At 44.2% G+C, this 27,973-nt stretch overlaps 2 protein-coding genes across 11 annotated transcripts in view; one reads left to right on the top strand and one right to left on the bottom strand.

The window, feature by feature from the left end:
* The window catches only part of FAM13A (family with sequence similarity 13 member A), a 124,222-nt gene extending 116,072 nt beyond the window's left edge, over positions 1–8,150 (top strand). For all 6 annotated transcript variants that reach the window (XM_039550661.1, XM_039550664.1, XM_039550663.1 and 3 more), the window contains 3 exons: positions 1,374–1,570; positions 2,252–2,353; positions 3,219–8,150. In XM_039550661.1, the coding sequence (XP_039406595.1) occupies positions 1,374–1,570; positions 2,252–2,353; positions 3,219–3,345 (426 nt within the window). In that variant the 3' untranslated portion in view covers positions 3,346–8,150. The remainder of the gene's footprint in view (positions 1–1,373; positions 1,571–2,251; positions 2,354–3,218) is intronic.
* Positions 8,151–8,970: 820 nt separating this feature from the next.
* HERC3 (HECT and RLD domain containing E3 ubiquitin protein ligase 3) overlaps positions 8,971–27,973 on the bottom strand; it is a 45,331-nt gene continuing 26,328 nt past the window's right edge. For 4 of the 5 annotated variants that reach the window (XM_039550659.1, XM_039550658.1, XM_039550656.1 and 1 more), the window contains 15 exons: positions 27,403–27,462; positions 25,662–25,773; positions 24,932–25,121; positions 22,928–23,091; positions 22,314–22,427; positions 21,014–21,037; positions 20,837–20,926; positions 18,868–19,038; positions 18,097–18,240; positions 16,639–16,805; positions 15,462–15,528; positions 14,263–14,345; positions 12,018–12,201; positions 11,206–11,308; positions 8,971–10,778 (listed from right to left, as the gene is read on the bottom strand). In XM_039550659.1, the coding sequence (XP_039406593.1) occupies positions 10,570–10,778; positions 11,206–11,308; positions 12,018–12,201; positions 14,263–14,345; positions 15,462–15,528; positions 16,639–16,805; positions 18,097–18,240; positions 18,868–19,038; positions 20,837–20,926; positions 21,014–21,037; positions 22,314–22,427; positions 22,928–23,091; positions 24,932–25,121; positions 25,662–25,773; positions 27,403–27,462 (1,882 nt within the window). In that variant the 3' untranslated portion in view covers positions 8,971–10,569. Of the gene's footprint in view, positions 10,779–11,205; positions 11,309–12,017; positions 12,202–14,262; positions 14,346–15,461; positions 15,529–16,638; positions 16,806–18,096; positions 18,241–18,867; positions 19,039–20,836; positions 20,927–21,013; positions 21,038–21,788; positions 21,938–22,313; positions 22,428–22,927; positions 23,092–24,931; positions 25,122–25,661; positions 25,774–27,402; positions 27,463–27,973 lie in introns of those variants that run through there. The other variant, XR_005601718.1, reaches the window with a different exon arrangement.

Below are 27,973 nucleotides of genomic sequence, written 5' to 3'. Positions count from 1 at the left end.
CTTGGTTGTAATTCTTAGCCTATGGCTTTGCAGTGCATTATCATGGTGTAGAGTTTTAACTTAAAAAGAAAACTCTGGGCAAACTATAATTTAATTTAAATATATGCATTTATAAATCATTGATTTTGAGGATTTAATGGGACTAAGCCAGGTCCTGATGTTACGTTATCCCTTTTTGCTTGAAATATGGGAGTATTCTCTTAGGAATAATTGAATTATTCACAAGGAATTACATGAAAAAAATCAAGAAAATGTCTTCTTTAGGTCCCAGTGCTGCAATATATTTTTCTATTGAAGACTTCAGTGATGTTAGCTCCCAAAAGCTTTTAAAGATACCCATATGCTTAGGTCCTTCCTGGCTAGAGTTACATGGCTGTAAAATAAATACACTTACACGTACATACGCACATATATATCTAAGAGATTTACTGTCCATGCTGCCATTTGCCTCTTTGTCTAAGTAGCCTTGTTCCTTATATTAAGGTTGAAAACTGCCTTCTAGAAATGTCTCTGTACATAAGAGACTGGGCCTTGTTCCCTGATAATTAAAATTATTTCTGGACAGTGTCACAGGACAAGCCCTACTTTTGAGAACACAGTGAATTGGTGAATACCAAGTGCAGCAGGGACTTTCAAATCTCATGCCTGTAAGTTTTGTAAAAAAAAAAAATGGAACACAACCAATTCATCAGTGTGCTTTGGGGAAATGGGAAATTGCACTGTGCAGAGTTTCCAGTACAGTTTTTGCTTTATTCCAGCTAAATGGTCAGAGCTGATGTTGGGAACATGTTAGCAGCAGCAGTCCTTTTACAGTCAGTCATATCCCACATTTGGGTAATTGTAAGAGTGCTGATCTGAGCTCACTGGTATTGCTGTACAAGCATTTGAGGTCTTGAGTTCAGCCATTAGAGAGAGCTGTTGAGCTGCACCTATTGAGAGAAAACTCCACGTTTTAACCTGGCAGTCTCACTGCTGGGAAATGTTTGCAGGGAAATGCAAAGGATGGCTGGTATGCTTTGGACAATATGCATAACAACTGTAAGTGCATTTATTTACATTAGAATAGATAAACTAAACAAAAAAACAGGTTGCTCTGAACCCTAGGTATTTTTTTCACTCAGTTGTGTTGCCCTGGGTCTCCTTAACCAATCTGAGTTGGTGGTGGCAATTTCTCTGTTATGCTTTGGTTCTAGGGTGTCTTACTGATGGTCTTCTGGTGTCCTGTGTATTGCTTGGCAATTGAAGTGTTTGCTCTGCCTTTCCACTTCTTTTCATACTTGTTCCCCAGTGCATGTGGTGAAAGGAGGAACCTGTTCCTGAGAAGGGAAGCAGTAACGTGTCTTGTTGTGGGGGTGCTCTGTCCCTGTGTGTAGGAGGAAGAGGAGGGGTCTGAGGAGGACAGCAGTGTGAAACCGGATTTCACAATTACCATGAGGACAGATTTCAGCGTGCGCAGCTTCTTGGATCAACTCGAAGATGATGCTGACGGCTTCGTTTCCCCGGTGGATGATAAGATGCCATCTAGGAGCAGTCAGGATATGGGGCTTTCAAATCTCCATGAAGCATCCATGTATGTTGAATTCACAGGCAACTTCAAAAAGTTATTTCTTGCTGAGATAACATTTTATTTGTCAGAAAACTGTCTCGGGTTTTTCTGTCTTTATGATCTGAGCCAGAAGTTTTCATGTTTTATTTTTAAATGCAATAGACCCTCATAGGAAAGGGTTTGGGAAGAAACTACCTTGTCCTGATACTGATACTTAGCATCTGCATCTTTGGATTCCATCACTAAATAGTAACTCCACCTGTGTCAAGCCTTTGTCATGAAAACCCTGCACTCCAAAAGGTTTTTCAGGTTTTGGAGAGGTCAAGTGGAAGTAGCTTTGCTAGTTCCAAATCTGATGCAAACACATGTAGGTGGTAGCCCTAGGTTGTGAATTGAATTGAATTTAGTCCTATAAAAGTCACCAAACCCAGACCCATCTGCAGCAAGTAAGTTTTGTAGAAGTTAGTGGTGAATTGTGAAGTGCACACTTGACCTCCTTAGAGGCTGCAGCTTAAGACTGTGATCATTTTGCTGAACTGAATTCAGAGAGCTTTATGTTTTAAGTAACGTGAGGCTGCCAGAGCTGCTCACAGGAGCAGCTTCCTTCCTTGGCATACGTACAGCTAAACATCTGTAGGTTTACTGTATGTTTCCTGTTATAATCGTGTACATATGGATAATCTCATTTATCTTTAAACCCAACAGCCCTGAACTGTTAGAGCAGCTCCAGGAAGTCAGGGAAGAGAAAAAGCGAATCAGAAAAAAATTGAGAGACTTTGAAGATAACTTTTTCCGACAAAATGGAAGGTAACAGTTTCTCAGCTGCCTCTCTGTTCTTCAGCTACTTTTAATCTGTTTTGTGTCTCCAAAGATCTCCAGATATGCAAAATTACCTGAATTCTTATTAGTTATTTCTGCTTCCCTGTCATTATCACTGCTTTACTCACATTCCGAATGGTGGAAGAGTTACCCAGTGTTACAATAACTAGTTTTTTCCCTAACGATTGCTGTCCTATTCTTGCTTCTCTGTGAGGTATTCAGACACTAGTTTTATCAAGTATTTTTGCTTTAGTGTAACTGGTTTTATTGTTCTAAGGAAATGTACCTCATTAACCAGCTGATAGAATGTTTTCATATATTTATAGTTTTAAATTTTCTTGTCTGTTTCTTGCCACCAGCCATCATCCTTAGGGGTTTTTGTAAAATCACTGAAAACTTAAAAAGCCAAGAGCAGGCTGATGAAAGAAATGCCATCTTTCTTTTCATGAATGTGCCTGTTTGTGTAAGTGCTGTGGTGCCAAGCCAGGAGACGCTGTATTTTATTTTGCCAGGCTCAAATGGGCTGACACTTAGATGGCCCCTGAAGTGTTTTCCAGCTTTTTTGCAGAGCTGGTGATTTCAGAGAAGCAGGGCATGTTTCAAGTAGGATTTGGAACTGTGGGATTGTGCTCAGCCTCAACACACAAGAGTCCCACACTTTGTTGGAGCAGCTTGTTTGCCCCTTTTTTTTGTTTTTTTTTTTCCTCTCAAAGGATAAATGTTTTGGTCTTGTTCCCTGACGAGGAGTGGAGGAGAGGAGCTGCTTTGTAGGTCTTGTAGGGGGACAGAGGGAGGCTGCTGAGGGAGGCTTCCTGTTACAGAACTCTTCATGATCTGCTTTCACTCCCACTAGGAATGTGCAGAAAGAAGACCGTACTCCCATGGCTGAAGAATACAATGAATACAAGCAGGTTAAGGCCAAGCTGAGGCTGCTGGAAGTCCTGATCAGTAAGAGAGATATTAGCTCCAAGATCATGTAAAGGAGGAGATTGTTTTTGCCAATAAACAAAGAGGAGAGAGCACCAAATGGACAAATGCATGAAGTGGATGCAGCGGGAACCTGACTGGGGAGAGCTGAGGAGCTCCTGAGAACTGAAGGGTCATTCCCAGAGGTGGGAGAGGGAGGAAAGGTGGATTTCTGTCACTCTCTACATTTGCTGTTGCCCACTCTTTCTCCAGGCCTGATGCCCAAAATGGAGTTTGCCAGTGTAGGAGGCACAACACTGCTCAGTGACTGCACTGAAGGGATCCTTCTGGATGATTTGCTTACAGATCCTGTAATATTTAGAATATCAAAGCCAGCCATGCTATTCTTTTATTTTTCCCCCCAGGATATTATATCAAGAGGCAAAATAGGATTAATAGTAATGAAATCATCAAATAGCTTCTACTTTAGTTGAACAGACAAGTGCCCTGACCGATCTCACATGAAGGTACAGGTCAGACCAGCACCAAGACTGTTCTCTTGTAGCTGCAGTAAAGATTTTGCCCAGGTTTTTGACCTGACTGCTTGGAGTCCAGCATCTTCTGTTGCTCTAGAGAAATGCTGTAAGAATCTCCTGGTCATCAGCCAGAGCTGGTGTGAGTTGCAGTTTGGTGCAGGCTTGAGTTGGGTTTTCTTCCCACTTTTTTGATGGCAAATCCAACCGAAGTAGAAGGAAGTACCTGCATGTTTGGGGTAGTAAAAAAAAATGAGCCATGCATCCAGGTTCTTATCAGCTTGTTCTGCTTGGAGGGTGATACTTAGACCTTCTGACTATGTTTGGGCAATAGGGAAGAGAAGACGTTTTAAAAGCTTTAAGTCAGAATCCCTTGGGATTTTGGCGGTTGGGTAAACACCTGGTGTCAAATATGTGGCAGGTATCTGGAAGACACCCCCCTCCCCCCCCCCATTATCACATGTGCTTCATCATGATACAGACACCTGAGCCCAAGCTGAACAGTCCACACGGGTGTCCCACAAACTCACACACCTACATTTTCTTCTTTCTTGCACATCAGCCCTGTGTGGGCTGCAGCAGCAACACTGATGGTGGCAGCTTTTCTTCCCAGTGCAGGAGGTATTAGCAGCACAGAGGAGACTGCAGGGAACTGAGAGCATGGAGCCATGCTCTGCCTGGGGAAAGGGCCCCTGTCTCAAATGCAAGTTTTGGCAATGCAGTGTTTTCAAATTGGTTATGGCTTTCAGGAAAGAAAGTCTGGGGACACTGATTCAGGTGCACATGTCAAACAGGTGCTGCCTGAAGGAGGGAAAGGCCCTGAGTTTAGGGACACCAGGTTTAGGGACACCAAGTCACTGAGGGCTCACAGTTCTGCCGTCCTGGGACACCCGGGCTCACTCTCCTGCTCCAGAGGTTTGTGTGCACCCCTTGGTCTGCCCTGAGCCAGGCTCCACCCTGATACCCAAGGGAGGGCACTTCTGTAATGTTTTCTTCAGCTCCCCAGGGGATCACTGCCAGTGTGCAGAAGCCAAATAGCCAAGATGGAACCCGGTGTTGATTGTAGCCAGGCCTCATGCATGCCACACCAGAGGAGCCAAGAGGACTCCCAGAACAACTTCTCCCCCTTCCTTCTTTATTAAGGGCAAGTGGGCTCACAAATAGTTGGTTTTGGGTTGTGGTACTTAGATTTATCCCCTTTCACTTGCCATGTGTGCTGTGTGTGTTCTTGCCAAAACTGCTGCTGTTTTGGTCTCTTCAGGATCCCTTGAACTCTTCCAAAGGTGGCCGTGGGCTGCATGTGCCCATTGCTAGTCAGGGTGGGTAAGGCAGAGATGTGTGTTAGTGAAAGCACTTGGGACGAGGACTCACAACTTGGTTTGGTTTTTTTATTGATTTGCAGAATTGCCTGTTCCATATAAAACCAGCGAAGACTGAATTTTGTATTTCCAGACAGTCTGGAGGACTTGTGTTCTGACCTGGGGCTTGGCTTTTCAGAGGTACTGAGTTCCTGTCTCCTGAGACAGGATCTCCTCTGATCCTTGGGGTGTGTTAACTGGGCTGACAGATTGGCTGAAAAAGTGCTTTGAAGGGAAGCCTGACCAGGGTAAACCCCTGTCCCACCCCAGGGCAGGCCAGGAAGCCAGAGCTGTGCCTTTGCCTGCTCCTGTGGGCTCTTCCTCTCATTGTCAACTCTCTGTAGTTATTTTAGTGAAAGCAGCTGAGCCAAGCTGGCTGCAGTGTCACTCTGCTGGTGGAAGTGTGGGATGAGAAAGAATGCTGGGTTACCAAAAGGTCCTTAGCACTGGCTCATTTTTATATTGTTCAGGCCCAGTTCAGCAAAGCAAAAGCCTGGAGGGTGAGTGTGTACCTCAAGCTTGCCTGCCTTTGGGATGTGGCTGAATTACAATGGAGTAAAGCCTGTTTGCTTTGCTGCATCTGGGCCTGGACACCTTTAAATGAATGCAAAAAGCAATGTCTGCCCTTTTTCATAATCATGCATTTTTTCAGTGGGCCAAGGCTTCCCAGGAGTATGTTTTCTCTGCTTATTTTTAAAGCCTGTTTGCACTGTGTACTGATAAATTATCTGTTTTGCTGGGTTTTTCCCCTGACAAATCTTGATAAATGGTATGTAGGGAACAGTTCATTTTATTTTTAAACTGATGAGATTGTAGCATTTTCTGATGCTTAGTTACTGCTGTTTACATGGTATATTGCTAGAATTTCAGATAGTTTCTATGAAATGTAAGTACAGTTATGCACTTTAGAGAGTTTATATTTTTGAACTTTGAAAACTAAAAGTAACAAAACCTATTAATGGAGATTGTACATTAAAAAAAAAAAAGAAAAAAAGAAACACACCTAGCCATCTCTCTTTTTGAACTGGTCTTTTCAAGTCCTTCCCAGTGGCAAAAGAAAGCCAAACTTCAACTGCCTTGTTGTGAAGGGAACTGCTAGAAAAGATTAGAGAGAAGTGAATTTTAAAATTCCAGTCCTGGAAAGACATGTACAAATGGTGAACTTTGTTCTGGGTCTGCAGATGCTGTGACTCCCCTCTCCCAAACCTGCACAGGAGGAGGACTCCTGAGCACTAAAACGTTGTCTTTGTATCTCCCACAGATGATTTGACTTCCCACTGACCACTAATAGCCAGAAATTATGTTTGCCCCACCACACCAAGTCAATTCAAGCAACAGCTGTGCATTTTGTTTGATGATTTGTCTGTGCCAACATCAGTGATTATTGACTGGAGAACATTAAATACAAGACTGTGCTTTTTAAAAGGTGTGAAGTACTGTACAAAATTGTACTTTAGTGATATAAATAAGCTATTTAGTGTAAGACAACCTTTTTCCGTGTCACTAGAACAAGCTGTCTGCTGTAGGATGGCAGTAGGTTCTGTTGGGCTTCCCCTCCCCAGGGGCCATGTCGGACACGTGTCTGTGTTGCCACACTGTGGTATAATAAATCATTATAATGTAAATGTTGGCCATGAATGGGTTGTGCACAAAGTGAGATTGCAGGAGTGAAAGGTAGAGGGGAAACTTGTCATTCTTTGGTTTTATTCTGTTTACTGCTGAGTAAACATTTGAATAATGGATGTTTCTGTTAAAAGCAGTGAAATTAAAGCATTTTTCTTTTAATCATTCTGCTGAGACATCAGTTGTTATTCCTGGTGTGTGCAAGTTTCAGAGGGTAAGTGCTGCCAGCCATCCTCTAGCCTGAGGCACTATCTTTGGAGCTGGGATTGACAAATCAGGGATTGACTGTTGCTGCTGAGATGAGCAACCAGACCAAAATTGCTACAGGTTAAGTCAAAAAAATGTTTGCAGTGAGTCCAATACCTGGAGAAGTACAAAGTAACCCACAGTTGGGCAAAGGGGACTAAGTGGGGCATAATTAATTGCACTAATAGTCAGAGCTTGCAGCATCTATATCCTAGAGGGACAAGCACAGATAACACCATGAGGGCAAGCCCGGCTGATGGCTGAGCAGGATCTCCTGGGCTCCTCCTGTTTTTCCCTGAGGTGTTGACTAAGGTTGTGTTGCCTTTGACTGTCACAGCAGGTGGGGTCGGAGGCCCTTTGCTTGGGGTGCAAGACACAGGACTTGGCTGAGAGTCCAAACTGGACAGCCCACCCCAGACCTCCACTGCATGTCTTGGTGCCCCACATTTAGAAGATTCATGGGAAACTTGAAGCTCTTGTCCTTGGAGATTGGAGTGGGTTGACATCTCCAGCTCTGGGAGGGGGCAGACAAGTCTCACGAACCTGCATGGTCACTCACAGCATGGAGAGTGGAACACTTGCTGGACCTTGGATGGTCAGCAAGTGTATGATCCTTGTGCTTCCCTTTGGACACCTGCATGCAGGGAACTGTCTCCTAGAATAATGGATATGTATATACATCATACATAATTTTGCAAATACCTTGGTGTATAGCAAATATTTGGGTTGGCTGAGTGCAGAAGCCAGTACTAGGGTGGGTGTGGGGGCCTGACTGAAAGAAAAAATTGTTAATAATCACTTTTCTTCAGACTGCATTTGCTGTACAAAAGCAACTTGGGAATGCCATCATGCAGCCAGTGCATTCCTCAGCTAATGCCACCTCAGTGACTCTGGGCTCGGGTCTCTGTTTACATGATTTATGTAAGCAACTTCAAACTGAATCTGTGGTGTCCTTTTTAACATAAATGGATTGAAAAACATTATGTGTACACTTTGTATTTTGTATAAAATAAGAAAATACAACTATTTTGGCTGCACATGTTTGGTGACAGCTTCTGTTCTGTGTGGGATGCTGCCAAGGGTGGCTCCGCTCAATAAAGTGGCTCATGAAGTCCTCAACAGCCCTGGCCCCTCCTGCCTCCTCCTCCTCAGCTGAACAGGGCTGACACCTGCTACTGGAAGAGAGATGTGTGATGATGTATAAATACAAATATACACCCATTTTGCATTTATATAAAACATATACACACTTACCTCTGTAGTGTAATACATGTTATCTACAATAATGCAATACACTGTATGCAAAATACAGACCGTCTCCACTAGACACAACAGTGTCTAGACCTTGTGCAGTTACACAGTGCAGATCACAGAGTAATGTGCACACACTGTATTGTATAGAAGAGGATGTGTGCACATTCCTATGTGTACATAGGATCCATCCATCTAAACATAAATGCAATGTATGTGTCTAACCCCCAGGCATTTATATTTACCACAGAGGGACGGAAGTAGTGCACTTGTTCTTAATTCAACCTTCTCACAGAAAAATTCCTCTTCACAGCTGAGCCACTGAATGAATTACATCTGCATGTCCTGAATGGTGTCCCACAGTGCTGGGGAGCCAGGCCAGCACCACGAGGTCACACCACTGCTGGGTGAGCCCCCAGGTGGTCAGGGTTCCCTAAGCCACAGCCACTCACCTGCACACATGGAGAAGCCTTGCTGGCCATCACTGCCATGAGGAAAAGGCACTGCTGCTCTATGAGAGGAAGGAAAGGAGGAGAAAGGGAGGGATGGTATGACTGAGGGCTGCTCTCAAGTCCAAGCTTTCCCAAGGAGGATGTTCCTGACTTTGAGACAGAACAGGGGGAGAGGCAGTGCTGGTGCTTGGAGCAGCCTCTCCTTTGCTTCCCCACACAACAAGGCAGCCACTCCATCAGAATTAAACATCAAATTTATTGCATAATACTGTACTATGTACACACACATCGAAAATAAACATTTGATATAATTGTATATTTGTCTTCAATGCTGCATTAGAAAGAGGCTGGGGGTCTCTCCGTGTAGCCCACAGCTTGTCTTTAAAAAAAAACAACAAAACAAACCCAGAAGCCTAAAACCTTTTGTTATGAGGTGCAAAGTTCAATACTGTAAATTGAACATGGTGCATAAATACTATGTCCTAATAACAAGTCAATGTCAAAACCACCCTAGGCTTAAAATGAGATTTACATCAAGACCTGAAAAAGGGCAGGGGAGAAGGGAGAAAAATCATTCAAACTTTGCTTAATGGGGCAGTGAGACTGAGAAAAGAGGACAAAAGCTCTCCAATCATACAGGATAGATTTAGGTAGTGATTCTTCTACATTTTCAGTCTAATTCATACAGCTTGTCCTTCAGGCCCCCTGCCAAAAAAGCTGCCAAGTGAGAGGGGCTGTTCTCAAACAGCAAAGTAACCCTCATTTGCAAAGATCAAACCAATCTCCCAGCAGGGGGCTATCACTCAAGTGGGGATCTCCTCTTCCTTTCTTTGACCTGACCTGATGAGACTGGAGATTGCACACACCTCCCACACTCACACACCCCTGCACACACATCCACACACACAACTCCTCTGGACAGAGGTGGCAGCAGCAAAAGCAGCCACCTTACCTTGTATTGGAATAACAGGGCTGTTGGGATGGAAAAACAGGGCTGCCCAGCCACCCAGACTGCAGCCTTGCTAGGATAGAAACACAGCACAAGGGAGGCATTTAGAGAAACCTGCTGTTACAGGTAGGGTTTGTCCTTCCACAAGCCTGAACACAAACCCCACTCCAGAGGGACTCTGAGGCTTCTTCAAGAAGCTTGAAAACAAGATTCAACATGAGTGAGGAAAAACAAGCCAACCTCTGTAAACCACTGTATTTTCCATGAGACATCCTGGTGCAAAAAGACACACCATCACTAATGCACCACTCTGGGGTCACAAATGACATGCCAGCCCAGTACCATCCACCAAGGACCAAAGGGCAGAGGAGACATTTCCATTCAAAGCAAGCAAGAACCAGCTTGCATTTAAAAAGGGAGGAAAAAAGGGTGGGGGGAAGTCACAGCTTTTCAAAGAGCAGATCGCTATTTCATCCTCAGTTTCCACCATACCCTAAATGCAAGGGACATCAAAACATTTCAACTGGATTAAAAGGAGAGGTAAGAGTGTGTGTGTACGGGGGCAATAAAAGCCAACTACAAGGAATTGCCAGGAGGGCAGTGATGTCAAGTTGGAGGGTAAACAACAGAAATGCCCACTGAACTGGTTTTGTTCAGCAGATAAGAAAATTCAAAGCAAGAACCTCTCCCTGCTGAAGCCCCACAAAATGCTGGCAGCATCAGGCTGAGACTGCATCATCTCTATTATTATTCTTTATATTTACCACCCCCCCCCCCCCCCCCAAAAAAAAAAAAAAAAAATTCAGACCTATTCCCCTACAAAAATAAAGCCCAAGCCCATCGTTCTCTTGCTCAGCACCCAGGAGTCCGTGCCTGCCCCGTGGGGTCAGGCCAAGCTGAAGCCCTCGTAGTGGTCGATGGCCTGCACGAGGCGGGCGCTGAGGACCTCCTTGCTGCTGTACTTGGGCAGGTCCAGCAGGTTGTAGCAGGTGTGAGCCACGGGCAGGTACTGCTCCCCGCTGGGCGTCGACTGGATGATGATGCGCAGGCTGGACATGCCGTAGATGGGAATGCGGTCGCTGCCTGTCAGGAACACTGCAGAGACACAGGGAAGGCCGGGCAGCAGGGGCAGGGGAGGCACCTCCCACCAGGGCTGTGCCCACAGGCAAATTTCAGCCCCACCCTGCCTGGACTGGATTCCCAGGGGAGCTGCAGGACAGCAAGGCCAGGGCTGGGTACCAACACTGGCCTTTATCTTTCCAGCAGTCACAGAATCTGAGTGGCTGAGGTTCAAGGGACCTCTGGAGGTCCTTAGGGCCAACCCCCTCTCAAGCAGGGTCACCTAGAGCCAGCCACCCAGGACAGAAGGGAGAAAGAAAACACAATAGCGGGGAAACCCAGATCTGACTAGCAGATACTGCCACTCATGATCTATCACCCAACTTAATGCAATGAAACTCTGCAGCCACTCCCACCTGAGTCTTCAATTCCAGGAGATGCTGCATCACTGCAAGATACTTACAGAGAAATTTCTTCTTCTTTTCCAAGGGAAATGCATGGAAAGTCTCCCAGAACATTCTCACAGTTGGGTGTGTGGCCGTGTAGTCTCCCTTATAGACAGCGCTCTATTAAAAACCAAACCACCACATTTTCAGCTGGCGCTAGAACGCAAAGACTAAGTAGAACCCAGACCTGATCTTTTCTAGTATCTGACATCAGCTCACTGCCTGACAGCTTCGAAAGGGAACACAGGATGGGCAATGGGCAATGGCACGGCTCAAAGACCCAGCAAGGGCTCTCCTGGCAATGTGAGGAAGGCAAACATTAGGCTTTTGCTTTTCAGCTAATTACAAGTGTGGAGAGCAATCCTGGAGTGCCTGTTCACAGGCTGAACTCATGAACAGGATCATATGTTCTGCACTGTAACTTGCTGGTCTATGGATTTTGAGAGGATACAACCCTTTCTGGGTGTTCAGACTCCCCTTTGAACCCTTGTGTACCTTTTGCCATTGTGCAATGGAGTTTTACTGTAGGTGAAGACCCTTTGTCTCCTCCCTTCAGTCTTAGACTTCATCCCTAAAAAAAACCCAGATGGGAGTCCTTCTCCCTGTCCTTCCTCATCCTGAATTTCCTCCCTGAGCTTTATCTGTAGCAGGCCAGCACAGTGACAGACTTTTCCTGTGAGTGACAGCAAGGTGTACAAGGAGCATAAAAAAACCAGAAAATGCATTTGTGGCTTACGCAATCTCCTGACACAGACTAATGCCCATCTCATGCAACTGCACAATCCTGGCTCTTGTGCTAAAAAAAACAAGTACAAGAGGGAAGCTTTACCTCCTCCAGTTCCTCCCAGTTGTAGTTACTGTTTCCAACTATCATGGCCCTGAGCTCTGTGGGCTGGAAGAGTTCCAGGACCTTCCCACCACACACTTTGAGGAAGCCAGTAGAAAAGGCTGTGTACCACTCTTGGATGGACAGGTTGAAGATGTAATTTACGTAGGCTTCAACAAATTCTTCCCTAATGCATTGAGAGAAAGCAGGCAAAGGAAAGCACTTTTAATCACATGCCTAAGCAGCAGCACTGCCAAGTTTCCCTGTTTCTGCCTGTAAAATGTTCTGCAAACACGAGTCTCCAGCAGGCTCAACCCACTGCCCTCCTCTCACCGAGCCACTGCAACGTGGACAAAGTGTTCAGCAGCAAGTGCCACCACGTGTCTGCTTATTCCCTGGCAGCAGCGGCATGGGAGGTCCCCCAGGTTCTCCACCACTGAGAGAAATACTCTGGCCTTTTGGTGGAGGAATTCTCACCACATCCACTATGCAAAAGCAGCATAGAGGGACACGTGAGGAAGTAAAAAGACTAACAAAAATGAACACTTGGAGTAAGAAATCATCTACCAAAGGGGGAGTTATTTTCCAGTGCATTTGTTTTATTGTCATTTTCCCCACAGTCACCGGAGCATTAGGGAAATCCAAGATGATTAAGCACTTAACTGTTGCTTAATTCCTCTCCGGCTGTTACGGTCATGAACCCTGCATCAAGAGCATTTTATGAACTCCAAAGGAGAAAGGGAAAATGCAGGCATTTCCTGCTCTGCATTTGTCAGTTACAACAATCCTGTGCATTCCCCAGTTCCCAATGAACTTTCCTCACATGGGAAAGGGCAGTGCCCACAGATAGGCACACAGCAAACTATTCGGGCCATAGGGCAGCAAATTGGTCCCTGGCCTCTCAATGTACAGGTGGAGGAAGTCATTCAGCATTGTAAGGTAAACTGACAGCCATGTCTAGACTTGGATTTAGAGGTTAGCTTGAGTTCAAAACTCCAATCAGGATGAAGCAATTGAATTTTGGAATGTTAAGCCAGTGGAGCTACACACTAGCCTTTCTCCTTAAGGATTTTCTTCCTTTGTATCCTATCCTGACTCAATAAACAGTTCCAGTAGTTAACCCTGGTGCTCTTCCCAAATGTTCTCAGCTAAAATCTGTGTTCCTTTGTACTGTATGGCATACAGTAAAAAAAAGGCTGATTTTATTTTGAGTGTACATGCCCAACCCAAAAACTTAAAGGGTTCTGTCACTGGCATTTTCATCTCTCCTTCACTGTTGAAGGGGTAGATGAAACACTCCTCCGGTTTTACCTGAAGTCCATCTTCTCTTTGCACGGAGACAGAATTATCCTGCTCTATCTCCATGTGCATTTTGCAGGGAGGTAGCTCTTTAGCTGTGTAATTGCACCATTTTGGGCAGTAGTAAAGTAGGTAACACAGGCAAAGCTTTTGCTACAGCAATGGCTTTAGACACATTCAAAACCCTTTCAAATAATCAGATTAATAGGAAATTACTTCATCTCCAGCCTTGCCAGCAAGGTCTTCAGCAATCCTAGTACAAGTCCCTAACCATGCTGCTGAGTAGTCACTGGATCACAATGTTTTGCCAGCAGAGAAAGAATGTGAACACTGCTTCAAGTAATAAAGGCATTTGTAGAAATCCAATTACAAGATTATGGGAAGAAAATAGTTCAGCAGCTGGACAAAAAAAAAAGGGGAGGGGGAAATGGTAGCTGTGCTAGTAATAACTCCGGGGTGTTCAGTCAAATGGAAAGGGATCCAAGTACAGCAGGTCCTTCTGGCTGTGATCAGGGATGGGGGTCAGGCCGTGCTCAAAGGAAAGTGTTTCTGGCTCCAGAATTAGGAGTACAAACAAGTCTGCCAGGCTCAGTTTTGCTGGTCATGCACAGTTCCTCTCTGAGCCACCAGGGATATTAACCTGGGTCAAAATCATACTCCAATCTCTGCCTAAATGAGAAAACTGCCAAGGGTCTATATGGAGGTCTTTTATAGGGAAGACGTCAATCCAATTCCACGGTACATTTTCCAAACATTGGTGGAAAGGTGATGAAAACCTGATTTTTGTTCAAGTGCAACTAGTGCCCAGTAACTTATGAACAACTAGTCTTAGAATTTGTTTGCAGTGACTGCTAATTCCCCCCCACACACACTGCCCCTCAGACAGGGTTTCTGTGGCACCTTGACTTCACCACAAACACGAGTCCATCCCTACAGGTGCCCCACTTGCCTGTTGTCCTTCTGCACCAGGATTTTATCTCCATCTTCAATCAGGTTCTTCTGCTCTGTCACACCATAGCTTTCCCTGCAGATCTGTACAAAACCAGGAAATTAATTTTAGCAGAAGTATTTTTCAGGGCATATGCCTAGAAGAAAGACAGAGTCCCCTTTCAGAGCTGATGACTGGCATGTAAAGGGTGGGCCAGAGAAAAAGGTATGTGCAGAAACTTCTGTTCTCTGCTCCAAGGACCCTGTGTGCTTCATCACCCTCCATCACCTACATTTGCTGTAGGACGGCTATTAAGTTTACATGTGAACTTAGTAAGGAATAAAAATTATTTTAGGTAAACTTCCTGGGGAGAAAAACCCAAGAGGTGGATAACTAAAAACCTGTTTTTAACTAAGCGCACAAGCTCTGACAATAAAACTGACTCCCTTTTTTAACAGAAACTCAGTAGGTTAATTCATCCTCTCTCACTGGAAGAATAAATGACACAGACATCTTCCTGCTTTTGCCAGCCTAGGAGGGCACCAGTACAAACCCACACTCTGTACACTAACTGGTTACCTGAAAAAAAAATGCGTAAGGGTCAATTTTCAAGTTGCAACAGACAAAAGAGGCCCTTACGTGTGAAAAAGAATTTGGAGAAAAGTCTCTTTAGTTACTTTAAAGGTATCCTTTTTTCACACAGACTGCATTAGCATCAGTATGGCTTCATTACCTCATCCCAAATTACAGCCCTGTCTTGCAGGAGACACAGTCAGATGCAGGTCTGACTCACTCCAGAGAGTTTATGTGCTCATTCATGAAACAAGGAAACGGGCACCACTCTCCTTGCTCAGCAAGGTTCTTCACAGTGTGGAGCAGTTTTATGGCACCTTGTTTTTACCCCAGGGCAGGCCTCAGACAGAGAGTCAAAAAATCCAGCTCAAGATGAACCCATCACTCATATCATGTTAGAGCATCAGGTCTTTGAACAGTGACAACACGCCTACTTTGAAAAGCACTCAGCTTAATCTACTTATTAGCTCGGTTTTCAGGACCACACAAACACAAAAGAAGAAGGGAGTTACAGCAAAGAACATTTTAACATTAGCATGGGCTATGTGCTATAGGCATATGGAATAAGCCACAACACACGTGAAAATATAGATGGGCTTCAACTGTACCACAGTAATCAGAGAGTTGGAATGTTAAATGTATCTTACTGTAAAATTCAAACAGAACGTCTCCTCCACATCTTCCCCGGGGTAATCTAAAAGTTGCTGGAGACTCCTAAATAACAAGTAGGGAAAAAAAAGAAAAAAATAATAATCAGAGATTTAAAAAGCCATACCTCTAACAGGGAAAACAAATTCAGCAGAAGTAAACAGCATCATACATCTGGGCAGTAGGATTGCAAGAGAGAGAATCTGAGTCACCTGAAGCAGTAAGAAGGAAATACACCTCAAATAAAGAGATGCTTTGTTAGAAGCAGGATAAATGCCAGTCCACAGAAACTATCAAATACAGTCCATGCCTACCTATTTCAAGGATCACCTTTAATGATCCTGGCTTTGGAACAGAATTACATTTCTAGTTCTTAAGTTTTAATTCTGTGTCATCACCACACAAAGGTCTGAGGGAGTAGAGGAAGAGACAGAAGTGGACTGCATCTGTATCCCCATCATACAGAAAATACTCTGCCACCCCCCAAAATCCTACTACTGTCTTCCTGGCATTTTACCTCATCATTGATAAACACAGCTGTCACTTTGTGTAGATAAATCAGATGGCACCTCAGAAAAAGAGATAAGACAGCAGTCAGACAGTGGGATCTTAAGTTCCCAGTGTTGGGAGGAACCAGTATCCCTATGCAATTAGGTAGAAAAGATTGGATACACCACTTAGAAAAAGTTAATCTTTCACTCCATTCAACTTCTTCCTGGCATAGGAGCAGGTCAGAACTGCTCTGGTCCATGGATGGGACAATCCACAGTTCTATGCACAGTTCCCTGCTTGCTAGCCTGAGGCTGGCTCGAGGGGAAAGGCTGAGGCTGGGATCTGGGACCACACACACAACCACACAGGACAGGGACAGGCTTCCAGCCCTGCTCGCAAAGGGGGGTGTGGGATGTGTCTTTTGGCTGTGTTGGCACCCAGTTTCTGCGGGTCAGGAGGGTGGGAGCCTAAGCAGATGGGTCCAGTACCCTGTGGAAGAGAGGTCTTACACAAAATTCACCACCAACTCATATGTGCTGCTAGGACCACAGTCACCCAAATTAGTAAGTCACTCCAAAGCATCAGGAGGTGTCTTATGGATCAGCTTTTACGTAGTTTGGCATTTCTTGTTCTTAGTTGGATGGTCTACCTTCCCAGAAAAGCTGCAAATTTTGATTTTCATACCTTCCTTCCGTAGGGGATAGCTCCTTCAAATCCTCTAGGCAGGGCTTCACGTTCAAGAGTTTTTTGTACAGAGCCAAGGGAAAGTGAAGGTCTACCACTGTGAAATTGTATATTGCAAGACCACATATGATGCCAATCAAGTGAAACCAGTTGTGTTCTACAAAACACTGCAAAACCACACAGAGAAATCCTGATGAGACACACTGTCACCGGTGCAATGCACAGTACCCTATCCTCCATGCACTAAGAAGCCAGACCCTGCTTTTCCAACTGGGACGAAGTCAGAGAGCTCCCATCAGGTGCCACTTTGGTTGTAAAGTCCTTGCTGGTGTGTGGCATGGAAATGAAGCTTCAGAAACCATGCTCTATTACTTTTATAAGCCATGATCAGCTGTGGAAACAGCAGCTTTCCACCTTACCCGCCTTTTAACTCCTTTTTAAATACCTCTGCATTTAGACACTAACACTGCTTCAATGTTTACTGTCTATGTACTGCAAGAAAATGTGATAACAATCCTCTCCCTATCACCCATCCTATTTTCTATTAAAAGCTTTTGCACCAGCACAGTGCCACCCAGGCAGATACACCAGCAGAGGTGCTAGCACAGGCCTCCTTTTCTTCACATATTGACTCTCACACTGCTGTGTCAGTCACAGACTGGCTGCCCACGTTTGTTAAATGTTACAAATACACCACTCACTTTCAGTGCTTACACTGTCATCACTCCTGGTGTCAAAAGACTTGTTTTATAGCACTGACATTAGGACTGAATGCTCTGCAATACTGCTTACAAGTTACAAAAGGTACCACGCCACTTCCTTCCTTGTAACCCCCCAGCCAGGACAGCCACACCGTAAGGGAAGACTAGCAATGTCATTTCCCATCTTGCTACCTCTGAAGGTGAAGAAAAGGACATAAACCACCACCTCCAGCCATCTGACAGTACAGATCTTGCATTCCACACTCTTCCAAAACCAACAACCTTACACTACAATATTTCTGGCTGTTTAGAATTTCCTCACATAAAGCATTTACAACGTTAGATCCTGAAGGCAATAGTGATGCATGACTAAGTGGATTGGCTGCAATCATGTGAACAGCAAGGGGGGCACAAAATTCTAATGCCATTACCACCTAAACCTCTCATTCTGTAAAACAGCACATGACCATCACATCCATGATGATAAGAGCTCTATAACCTGTCACCTGACCCTTAGTACGAGTTTTATTAAGGGATAAGAATAAAGAGAGAGCGCCAACTCCTTAACAGGCACAACCATCACTGTTCTGCTAAGGTTAATGGACCTATTTACACTAACTGAAAATAGAGTTCACATTGTACCATGGGTAGAATATGAGAGGAAGAACATTTTTTTCCCATAGTTTGCCACTAGCTTCCTTGTAATTTAAATGCAGCATATTATTCCAACCTGCAAGTATAGAGGGCAAGGGCTTACCGTGTCTGAAAACCACAGCAGGTTTGACTCTGGGTAGTAAGTGAACATGCCATAGATAGGATTGAGTAGTTCTTTTAACAACAGGAGGAAAAATTCCTTTGTCACTCCTCCAGCATCAACAGCTTCCTCACCATCAAAGATCACCTGTAAAAAAAGCAGGTCAGTGACAGGGGTGCAGAGCTGAGACTGAGTAAATCAGACTTCTCTCTAACTGGGAGCCATGCAAAGCAATTTGTCCAACATGCCCAAACCCATGGCAACCCACGAGCTCGTTTCAGTGCTCTGCCTGCAGGGACAGAAGTGGAACAGGGGTGGCAAATCAGATATTTTGAGAATGTTTAACTCCTTATGCAAATCATAAATAACCACCTGTCTTCCCAACAATCAAAGCAGCAGCATGACAGCAGCTACTCAAGATTGCCACAATCTCTCAGAGATAGAACACATCCTATTGTAAACAGCCTGTTCCTGCAAAAGGGCAAAACAGAGACTGCATAACATCATAAAATGCTTCCTCCCCTGGCTCTTGTACACTTGACACACCAGGAAAAGACTAAATCCTGTGCTTGCCTTCTTGTAAACTATCCACTGCCAAAGCACTCCAGGAGTCAGAAAAAAGACTCAGCCTTTACACTGACTAGATTGAGTGCTCCTGTGTGCTATACCTATGGAGAAGTTACTGCACACTGGTGTAGTGGTAATGTGAATGGCTGAAAGGCTGCAGAAATGTCTGCTGGACACAAGGGTGCTAAAGATATGGGGGAAACTTACTTTGAGAGGTTTTTTCAAATCAATGTCTGAATGGATGCTCAACTCCCTCAAAGCATCACCAACTAAATTACTCCTGCGAACATGAAGTACCAGGAAAGGGCTTCTGGCCAGCAGAGGCTCCAGGGTGAGAAGCATGAAGACATTCTGCAAATTTGCACCGTTTATTGCAACCTGTAAATAAAAGAGAAGTGAAAAGCAGCCACAGCTCAGCTTCTTTCTTCCTGTGAAGGGAAAGCAGTTAACAACTACGTGCCTGGTGTTCCTGCCTTTTTGGTTTCCTCAGGGTTCAAGAATCCCATGCTCACTCTGCACTGTGATACCTTGAGAGGCATCACCTAAGGCATCGCTCTGGGTGTGCCTGTATGCCTACCTGTTCCCCCATTTCCCACACCAATACTTTTGAGTCCACTGATAAATTCACCACATTTGAGCAACAGAGATCAAATCCCTGAATGTTGTTTTTTACATTAGGCAGGTGGGTGGGGAGAAGAGGCCTTACTCATGCTCAGTTTACTGAGTCAAGAAGCTCAGTGTGAACACACTCAGGTAAGTGTGAGTCCAGGAGGGAAAATAGTGCTACAAATATACCAAGCAAGGAGCCAGCTGACAAATGGATCTGGCAAGGCACCAGGGAACCCATCACATACAATTCAAAGCCCTCATCCACATGGATCTTCTGGAGATGGGCAAGGCACAAAGTCCAGTCTAAGCTTTGGCTGCACTTAGTTTGTCTTCTCACGCATTGTCCATAGTAAACGGCAAATTCGCATTTGAAAATTCAGTTTAAAGATCACTTAAACCTGAGACAGAAATCCACCAGGGACCAGGCTTTCTCTGCTCCAGCACTCAGAGAACACCGGTTTCCCTGGCATCTAAGTAGTTGTCTTGCTGAAGGTCCTCTCAGGACAACAAACCCTGTACCCGTCTGCTGTTCTGCCAAGGTAAGGTTGATACCTCCTCTCAGCAGTGCACTGCTCACAAATTGGGCAGCTGAAAACATGCAAGAGGCTGACAAAATGAGAGCAGGAGCAAGTGACTGCAGCATCCGAGCATAGGCCAAGCCTCCTCTGCCTTGCTGCAGGCTGTGTGCTCAAGCAGGCGTAGAAAAGCTAGGAGATGGGTATGACATGGAATTAGCACCGTGGCCACAAGTGACTGTGAGGACAGTTTTCCACCCTGAAGGAACCTGACAACCAAGGATCTCAGCAAACTTATTTCACAGAGGATGGGACTAGTCCCAGCCCCAGCTGCACTGGATGAGGGCTCAGTGCCCAACGCTTTGCCTGCCTCAGGAGGCACCTGTGTGAGCAATGCCTGGCACTGGGGCACTTACACTGGCACAGAGGCCAGCTGCCCTTGCCACAGCCTGGCTGTGAGCTGGCTCGGCTGCCACCTACAGGGTGCTGGAGCTGGACACCTGCTGTCAGCACACTCCTGGAGGGCCCCGGGGCTGTGCCCTCACTGCAAATGGATGGATGGGCTGCTGACAACAGCTGCTGCCTGCAACCACAAACAGCACCAGGAGCTGCTCTACAACACTCACCTCATTGTTAGAGGGAACAGCCACTCCCACACCAGGCAGGAATCTGGAAGCAAGTGTCCACTTACCTGAACGTTTGTCTACTTATCCAGTCTTACAGCTCCTCTAACAGAGGCCTCACCTTACTCCTTATCCTTGGACTATCATAAATACATAACTACTCCTTCTCTATACACTTTAAATTGTCACCACGTGCACATCCGGCAGTTCTGACGTTGCCAGACAAGCATTTTGAAGGGAAAGACACCAAGCACTGCCTCTGCAATATCCAGGGCAAAGAGGTTCTCCAGCTACACTGCTCTCCTGTATTATGGAAACAATCATGTGTTGTACCACCAGCTCCCACTTAACACCCTTTCCATGCAGGCACCGTTGCAAAAGGCAGAAAAAAAGAAGTGTGTCAGGAAAATTGGGAGAGAGAATGATTACCTGCATCTGTAATTCTGCATCTGTCTGTAACATCTTGGTCTTAGCTTGAGCATCGAAGATGAAAGGGTAAGAGCAGAGAGTCACAGCGTCCTGCAAGAAAGGCAGGCAAGATTTGCTCCTAGCCACAGCTTCCAGAGCACTTCTTTAAAAAAGAGTCTTGAGAAACAATTTTCTTACCTGCATGATAGATGGCCTTACTTTCTGTGAAAGAAAAAGAGAAGTATGAAAATCTTTTACTCTTTCGATTTTATGTTGTGTGGGCTTTTTTGGATGGACTAGTCCAAAGGTGACCCAAAGTAAATTTTCCTCCTTTGGGACCAACAACCCATTTTTCTTCCTCTCAAAGAAAAGCATGGGAACTTCCTTCTCAACAAAATGCACAAGTCTAATTCAAAACGTGACCAGCAAACACTACTAAGAGGACTGACTGACACAGAAGCCTGTGTTAGTCTGCCATGGGTGAAACGTGCTCTTATGAAGAGCAACAAAAAAACTAGTCCTCAGGCAGAAACCATATGAAACAGGAGAGACCATAAGGCCACAACATGGTGATACAAGAACACCCCTGCAATGCAAATGACTCGTCATTAGCCATATTGACACGTTTAACTATCCCTTACAAAAATTTAAGTCAGTATTTTATTGTTCTGCTCACTAAAAGCACAAAGCAGCACTATTTAAATGATGGAAAATAGAGGATGGGGACACAGCACACACAGCATTTACAAAGCCCATGAAAACACACACAAAAGTTATCACTACAGTCAGGTTTTACTCTTGCAGCATCCCTCAGCAGATGTTTTTTGGTGGTTTTTTTACACTTGGGATTCCTTTCCTTGCTATAATTAAATAAACTCACTGGGTTCCCACACAGCATATTCCAGCCCTCAGTTTAGTTATCTCCTTTCTTACAGATGGGAAAGTGAGACATAAAAGAGGTGAAGGGTCTTACCCAAGATCACCCAGCAGGTTACTGGAAGAGCCAGGAATAGAACCCACATCTCTTGAGGCTTGGTTCAGTCCCCTAGCCAGAACGCCACACTGCCTCCTCTTACAGAGCAACATTTTAACATCACTGGCTACATTATTCACAATACCTGCCTAAACAGCAGAAGTAAAGGGCAAAAATTATAATTTTAGAATACAGGACTTGGCTCCTGAGGTCTTGATTACATTAAAAGGATCCAGCGACTGAATTAATCCCCTTGTGCAAAGACTGAATGAAATTCACATGAATAATCACAGAGACTGTTGCAAGCTTTGGTTCAATATTGTTAGCTCTAACTCTTTTGACAGCCTTTTTTGTTTTTAAGTCAATTTTGCAAAGCCACCAAGTACTCAGATCTGAGAGACTAAACATACAGATGCTCCTATACTGAATACATTACACTCTCATTAAGGATACTGAAAATACAGATCTACAGCCAGAGACACAAACATGGACAGCTTTTTCATGACTATACATAAAACCTCTTACCATTCCAGCCTGGTGCAAGAACCACATGAGATAATCCTCCTGAATGTCCACCAAGCTGGAAATCTCAGGGATATAAAACTTATCATATTCCACGTGTTTAACCTTCTGATTCACCTAGTGAAGAGAACAGATAAAAATATTCAGCATATTTTAATACATACTCAGCATTTTTCTGTAACACACAGGTTTGCTTTCATAAAATCAATTGTAACAACTTGCAACAAAAGGACCCAGAAAGTCTTGCAAAAAACACACAGTCTCTTGTATTTCAGTACAAACCAAGAAGAATCAAGATAAACCTCTTTCTAACTTATTTTAGCTCCCTCTCCTCCTCAACCAGACTACTCAGCAACAACACAGTGAGAGCGGAGGCCATCAAGGGACAGGTGTTTGTGATGCAAAAGTGCATGGCCCAGCAGCAGCCTTGTTCAGGGTAACTTTATTTGTAGTGTTTGAGACAGGACTAAACAATCTTCAAGAACCTCAGACTCAGGAAAGCCACTAACATCTTTCCCACGAGGTGTCTTGGTGGACAGTGACACAGCTCACGACTGACAAAGAGCAGGCAAGACTGAATCATCTCGAGCCAACACATGCCTGGGCTTTCCTCTCACCTTGTGGAGCTTCTCCAGAAGCCTGAGAGCAGCTGTAATGTAGCTGCTGAACAGGACTGGGATCAGCAGCGTCTTCCTTCCACTGAGGAGGTACACCACTGCACCTTTGTAGAGGTCCACGAGCCTGAGGAAGTATCTTGGGCACACTTGAGACCACCAGTTATCTGGAAAGCAGAGGACATCAATATAAACCTTAATCAAAGGCCAGAGTAACCCTTAAGGGGTTACAACTGAGAAAAGGGGAATATACCTGAAGACTCTTCCAAAAAACTTCCCTATTCTTGCCCTAGTTGTAGTGATGCCATGAAGATTTTTGCCTTTTCTTTTATACCCCTGTTATACCTTTTTACAGCTTCTGTATTCTCAGTGCTTTTTGCCTACATTCTTGGACTTGTTCGTTAAGCTAAGAGACTAAACATTTTAGAAGCTTCGTAGTTAGGGATCAGTGTGCCCCAGACCCCAAGGTCCTCTCCAGAACACATTCTGTAAACCAAGATAGAACCATCCAGGGGAAGGTTCCTTGGGGAGGGGGGGCTCACTTGCACCTCTCATTGGGGAATCTTTGATAGATATGCTAATTAGTAAAGCCTATAATGTTATACCCAATGTTGGGGGGGATATATACACGAGAAGGAGAGAGACACAGAGACACAGGGAAAGACTCGGTGGGGTACATCTCGATGAATATGACCTGGATGTGTACACCTAAGGATCCTTAAGAATAAAACCAAGGTAAAATCCCTTTTCCCCTTCTAACCGTGTATGCCTCTTGATTTTAAGACCAGGAAAAGGCATCAGTAGCAACAGGAAAGCAAGGCAGAGTTATCTAAATACCAGAAACTGAAAAGCTCCTCCCTTTCCACTCTCATCTAACCACACCAGTCATTACCCAGCCCAAACCCTGATCAGGGTGGGAGCCTGAATTTGAAGTTTTTCAGCCTTCAATTCAAGCCACTGTTTCAAGTATCTGGCATTAGATACTGTGATCTTGTGGGCTGTCTCTCAGGAGTGACAAGGAAAGAGTTGCCTGGGCAATTCTCTGTAGCACCACATACTTTTCTAGCAGGTGTCAGAGTGTGTCTCCTGGCACATCTGCACTAAAGGATTTAACCCCCTCTTTAGAGAGGCTGATTTCTTTCTTGAGAAGGACAGGTAACCCTTACTCTCCTCTGAAGGGACCCTAACTATTAGCTTCTTTCCTAGAACCAATCACCTGCAAAGTAAAAGCTGAAGCCTAGGAAACCATCATGTCATGTTAGAAACAAACAATTTATCCTCTCAAGTGTCAACACAACAATAGAGTCTGACAGGCAAAAGTTTGAGAATCCTTTGCATTTCTGTATGCTAAAAATCACAGAGGACTACTCCAAGTAGAAGAGGAAACAGACCCAAAGCCTCTTTGAATAATAATAAAAAAATCACTAAGCCTCAAAATAAATTTGCTGGAGTGATTCTTTTGGAGGTCTGAATGCATCACATAGCATTTTACATGATAAATAATACCAGATTTAGTACAAGACAGCCTTAAGAAACAGAGTAAGATAACAAGTACAGTAGTAGCTTAACAAACGTGAGTAGCAATCATTAAGCAGTATATGTTCTGTTCAGCTTAAAATAAGCTCACAGGAAAATATATTAGAAATTAAAAGACTCAGAAGTGGGAGAAGAGTTGAAGTGTTCAGCATAGTCACAGACCAACAGGTTCATCTGCCATCTTGCAGAGGACAAAATAATTTGATATTATATTTAGTATCCTTTTGTTTACCCTATACAGAAAAGATATTCTAAAGTGATCAATAGCTGACCAGATTTAAGAGAGTAGGATCATTTAATCTTAATGATATACAAAAATCTATGTTTCTGTAGAGGAATGCAAATTTATCTGGAACTGAGTCTCTGAATGTGGGTAAACTAGGTAAGGTAAATTAGATTAACCTCCCTAGTAAGTGTTCTTTGAAATGATATTTTACTTCTAAATTAAAACAATTCTTAAGCGACACTTACCAAGCACTTTGCTGGGGTTGGTATCCAGGCGCAGAATAGCCATTGCTAGAGGAAGTGTCAGAGAAATGTAATACTTGGAGTCTTGGAAGGGTGGGAATTCTGGAAGAATCAGATAGATCCTCATTGCCTCAACATCTGGTGGCGAGCTGGACAGCTGAGGAATCAAAAAGCTTTCAAAGCTCTTCAGTATCTAGAGAGAAAACAAAACAAAAAAGACAGCTTATCCTGGGTGATAGAGCACCCACAATGTAGTTGATGTTTAAGAGCTGATGAAATGGTATAACCCTGCTTTAAAAGTCAAACCCAGAGCAAAAAACCCCAAAGCTATAAATATTATAGCTAAAAGTGGCAAGGGGAACATGTATGCTTTTATCCCACAGCTCTGCACTTGTGAAAGAAATTCTCTGAGTTAGAATAAATTATACAACCATAAAGTATTCGACTCCTGATAGACACATAGTAATTACAAATATAACATACACAGAGTTAATTTCAGCAGACATTCAAGTATTAAATGCCATGAGATAAAACTTGTTTTTAAATAAAAGTCTTGGAGACACATTCTGAAGAGGTCAAAATCAGCCCAGGTCAAAGGAGAAGTACCATTAAGTGTCTGGCTTTTAGATTTGCAGCACAACCCTTCCCCAAAAATGCTGCTGGTACTTGCATGCTAGAGAGGGATAAAGCCTTAATTTCCCCTCTGAATACCCAAATCTCAGAAGTGCAATACCTGCTCTAGGAGAATAGAGTGCTGGGAGTTCATCAGCTTCTCAAACAGCACTCTGGTGGAGTTCAGATCAATCCCTGGGATCTTTGGACTGGTTTTAAAATGTTCATCGATTCTTTAAAAAAGAAATCACAGACAGACAGGCATAAGTTTAAGGAAGAGACCCCATTACCTGTGTATTGACATGGCCTGAGAGCAAGCAATAGAGAAATGACCACTAGGGAATTCATAGGACTAGAAACAAAGACTCTCCCTTCTGAATTCCTCCGGGCCTTGGTTAGGGCTGGGATTCTTGCAGAGAAACACTCCATCAAAGTCTCTGGTGTCCCCAGGATTCCTTCACTGTCTTAAGAGCGCTGTATTAGACACTCTGAAGGGGAAGACAGCTACTAAAGATGGGATGCATTTGTCAGTTTGACGGTGTGACTGTAACAACATGAGGAACTAAACACAGCCAGCTGTAGTAGAATGGCTGTTTCCATAACAGCTCCGGCTCCAGGCTGGAAATAGCTCCCCAGGGACATGCCATGGTACAGAGCACTCCAGGCGGTGCTCTGCAAAGGCAGTGCTGGGTGTGCTCGGGCACACAGCCACAGAAAAGCTGCTCCTCCATCTAATCCTGTAATCCAAACAGGCCTACATGGCCTTAGGACACTGGAGGGATGCACTGGGGTATTTCCATCAAGTGCACCATGACATAAGATTTCATGTATAAAGGTACATAGTTAAATATAGCCTCATTTAAGGCTTCAGAATTTATCATTCATTTGGTCAAAGACTTTCCACAGAAGTTAAGTCCTGCACTAGCCAAGACATCACTGAAGGGGAAGAACAACTGCATTTGGCCGATGAAGCCATAAACTCCACTCATTTCCACATTCAAAGGAGACGTGAGACTATTTAAAGTGACTCAACAACTTGGATACCTCAACAAGGGTTTTAAACCAACATGACACAACTCTCCTGATGCAATAACATGTCACAACACTAGAGAAGAAACCACTGGACAAACAGAAAAACACCAAAATAATTAGCAAATTATTTTCTTTTTCAAGTTGCTCTTGAAACATATTATGCCAAGATTACTCAGAGTAAGTAAGCTTTTCTTCACCTAGTTACAGGTCATTTACTCATCAACAGAAAAATTTCTTCTCCTCCTCCTCATCTTATGCTGTTACCTCCTCAACATTCACAGCCAGCCAACACAAGTCTTCCCAACCCACAGCCTTTGACTCAGCTATGTCTTACAACCTTGTCACCACCTATTGTGGGTCACACCCATTTGAAATTCCTCCTTTTGCAAGCAGGAGCACAAAACTTTCCACATGTGATGTCACCTAAAAGGAAAGCACTTCCATGCTGCCCCAGAGGTATTTTCAAGAGCAGCCTGTGTGGAAGTATACTTTCACATGCACCAGCTAGCTCAGCTGGGTAAGAGACTATTCATCCCTAATTTCCCTCAAGGTCATATTCCTCTCCCTCTCTTTAAAGTTGGTATCTATTTCATAAGGAAGAATAACAATTGTGGCAACTCCAAGAAACCTGTGCCACTTACATTTACTTACACCATGCACTCTCTTTGCCCTCCTTACCCAGCTCTAACCACCCACCTCTTTAGGGAACACTCTCTGCCTCCACCTCCTATCTGATCAAAAAAATCAAATCCCACTGCAGAAGTGAGTGAAGCAAAGGGATTCCAGTCCGCATCAAGGGAAAGCCATGCTTCTGGAAATTCATCACTTACTTCTTCTCCAAGAAGCTTCCATTCCAGCAGGCAGCTGAGGACAGTATCTGAACAACATTACTGTTTGCAGCAGGAAGACAAAAGGAAACAGAGATACAGGTTATGAATGGATGCCTCAGTAAATCTCTTCATCTCTTTTCCCCTCCTTCTATGGGAAACAATGTCAGGATAACCCCTTTAGAGGCACAGAGGGCAAGAAGTTCATTCAGGATCATGTAAGGTCCCTCTTTGAAAGGAGGAATTAGTGCCTCCTTTCCACCTATTCTGCCCTTCTCACGGCAGGCACACTGGGGAAAGAACTTAATCAGTCTGTTCACAAGTTCTTGCTGCTCTTCATGAATTTTAAGCAGACAGTGCAGGACAACTTTAAAATCAAGTTCCCACCCACCATCTGCAACGCTGAGGCAGCCTCAAATTCCTCTGCTTTTGCTCAGAAGCTCTCACCTGGCAGCCTTGTGACTGGCAACTCCTCCCCTTGGACACGACCAAGAACCACACTTGAAAAGGTTGCTAAATTTCAAGTGAAAGCATGGCACGGAAGCCAACAAAATTATTTAAATAGAACTTTCAA

Source organism: Corvus cornix, chromosome 4 (genome assembly GCF_000738735.6).
Source record: "Corvus cornix cornix isolate S_Up_H32 chromosome 4, ASM73873v5, whole genome shotgun sequence".
NCBI classification, from domain to species: Eukaryota; Metazoa; Chordata; class Aves; order Passeriformes; family Corvidae; genus Corvus; species Corvus cornix.
Note: the sequence above shows the minus strand (reverse complement) of the source record. Positions and strands in the feature narration are given on the sequence as shown.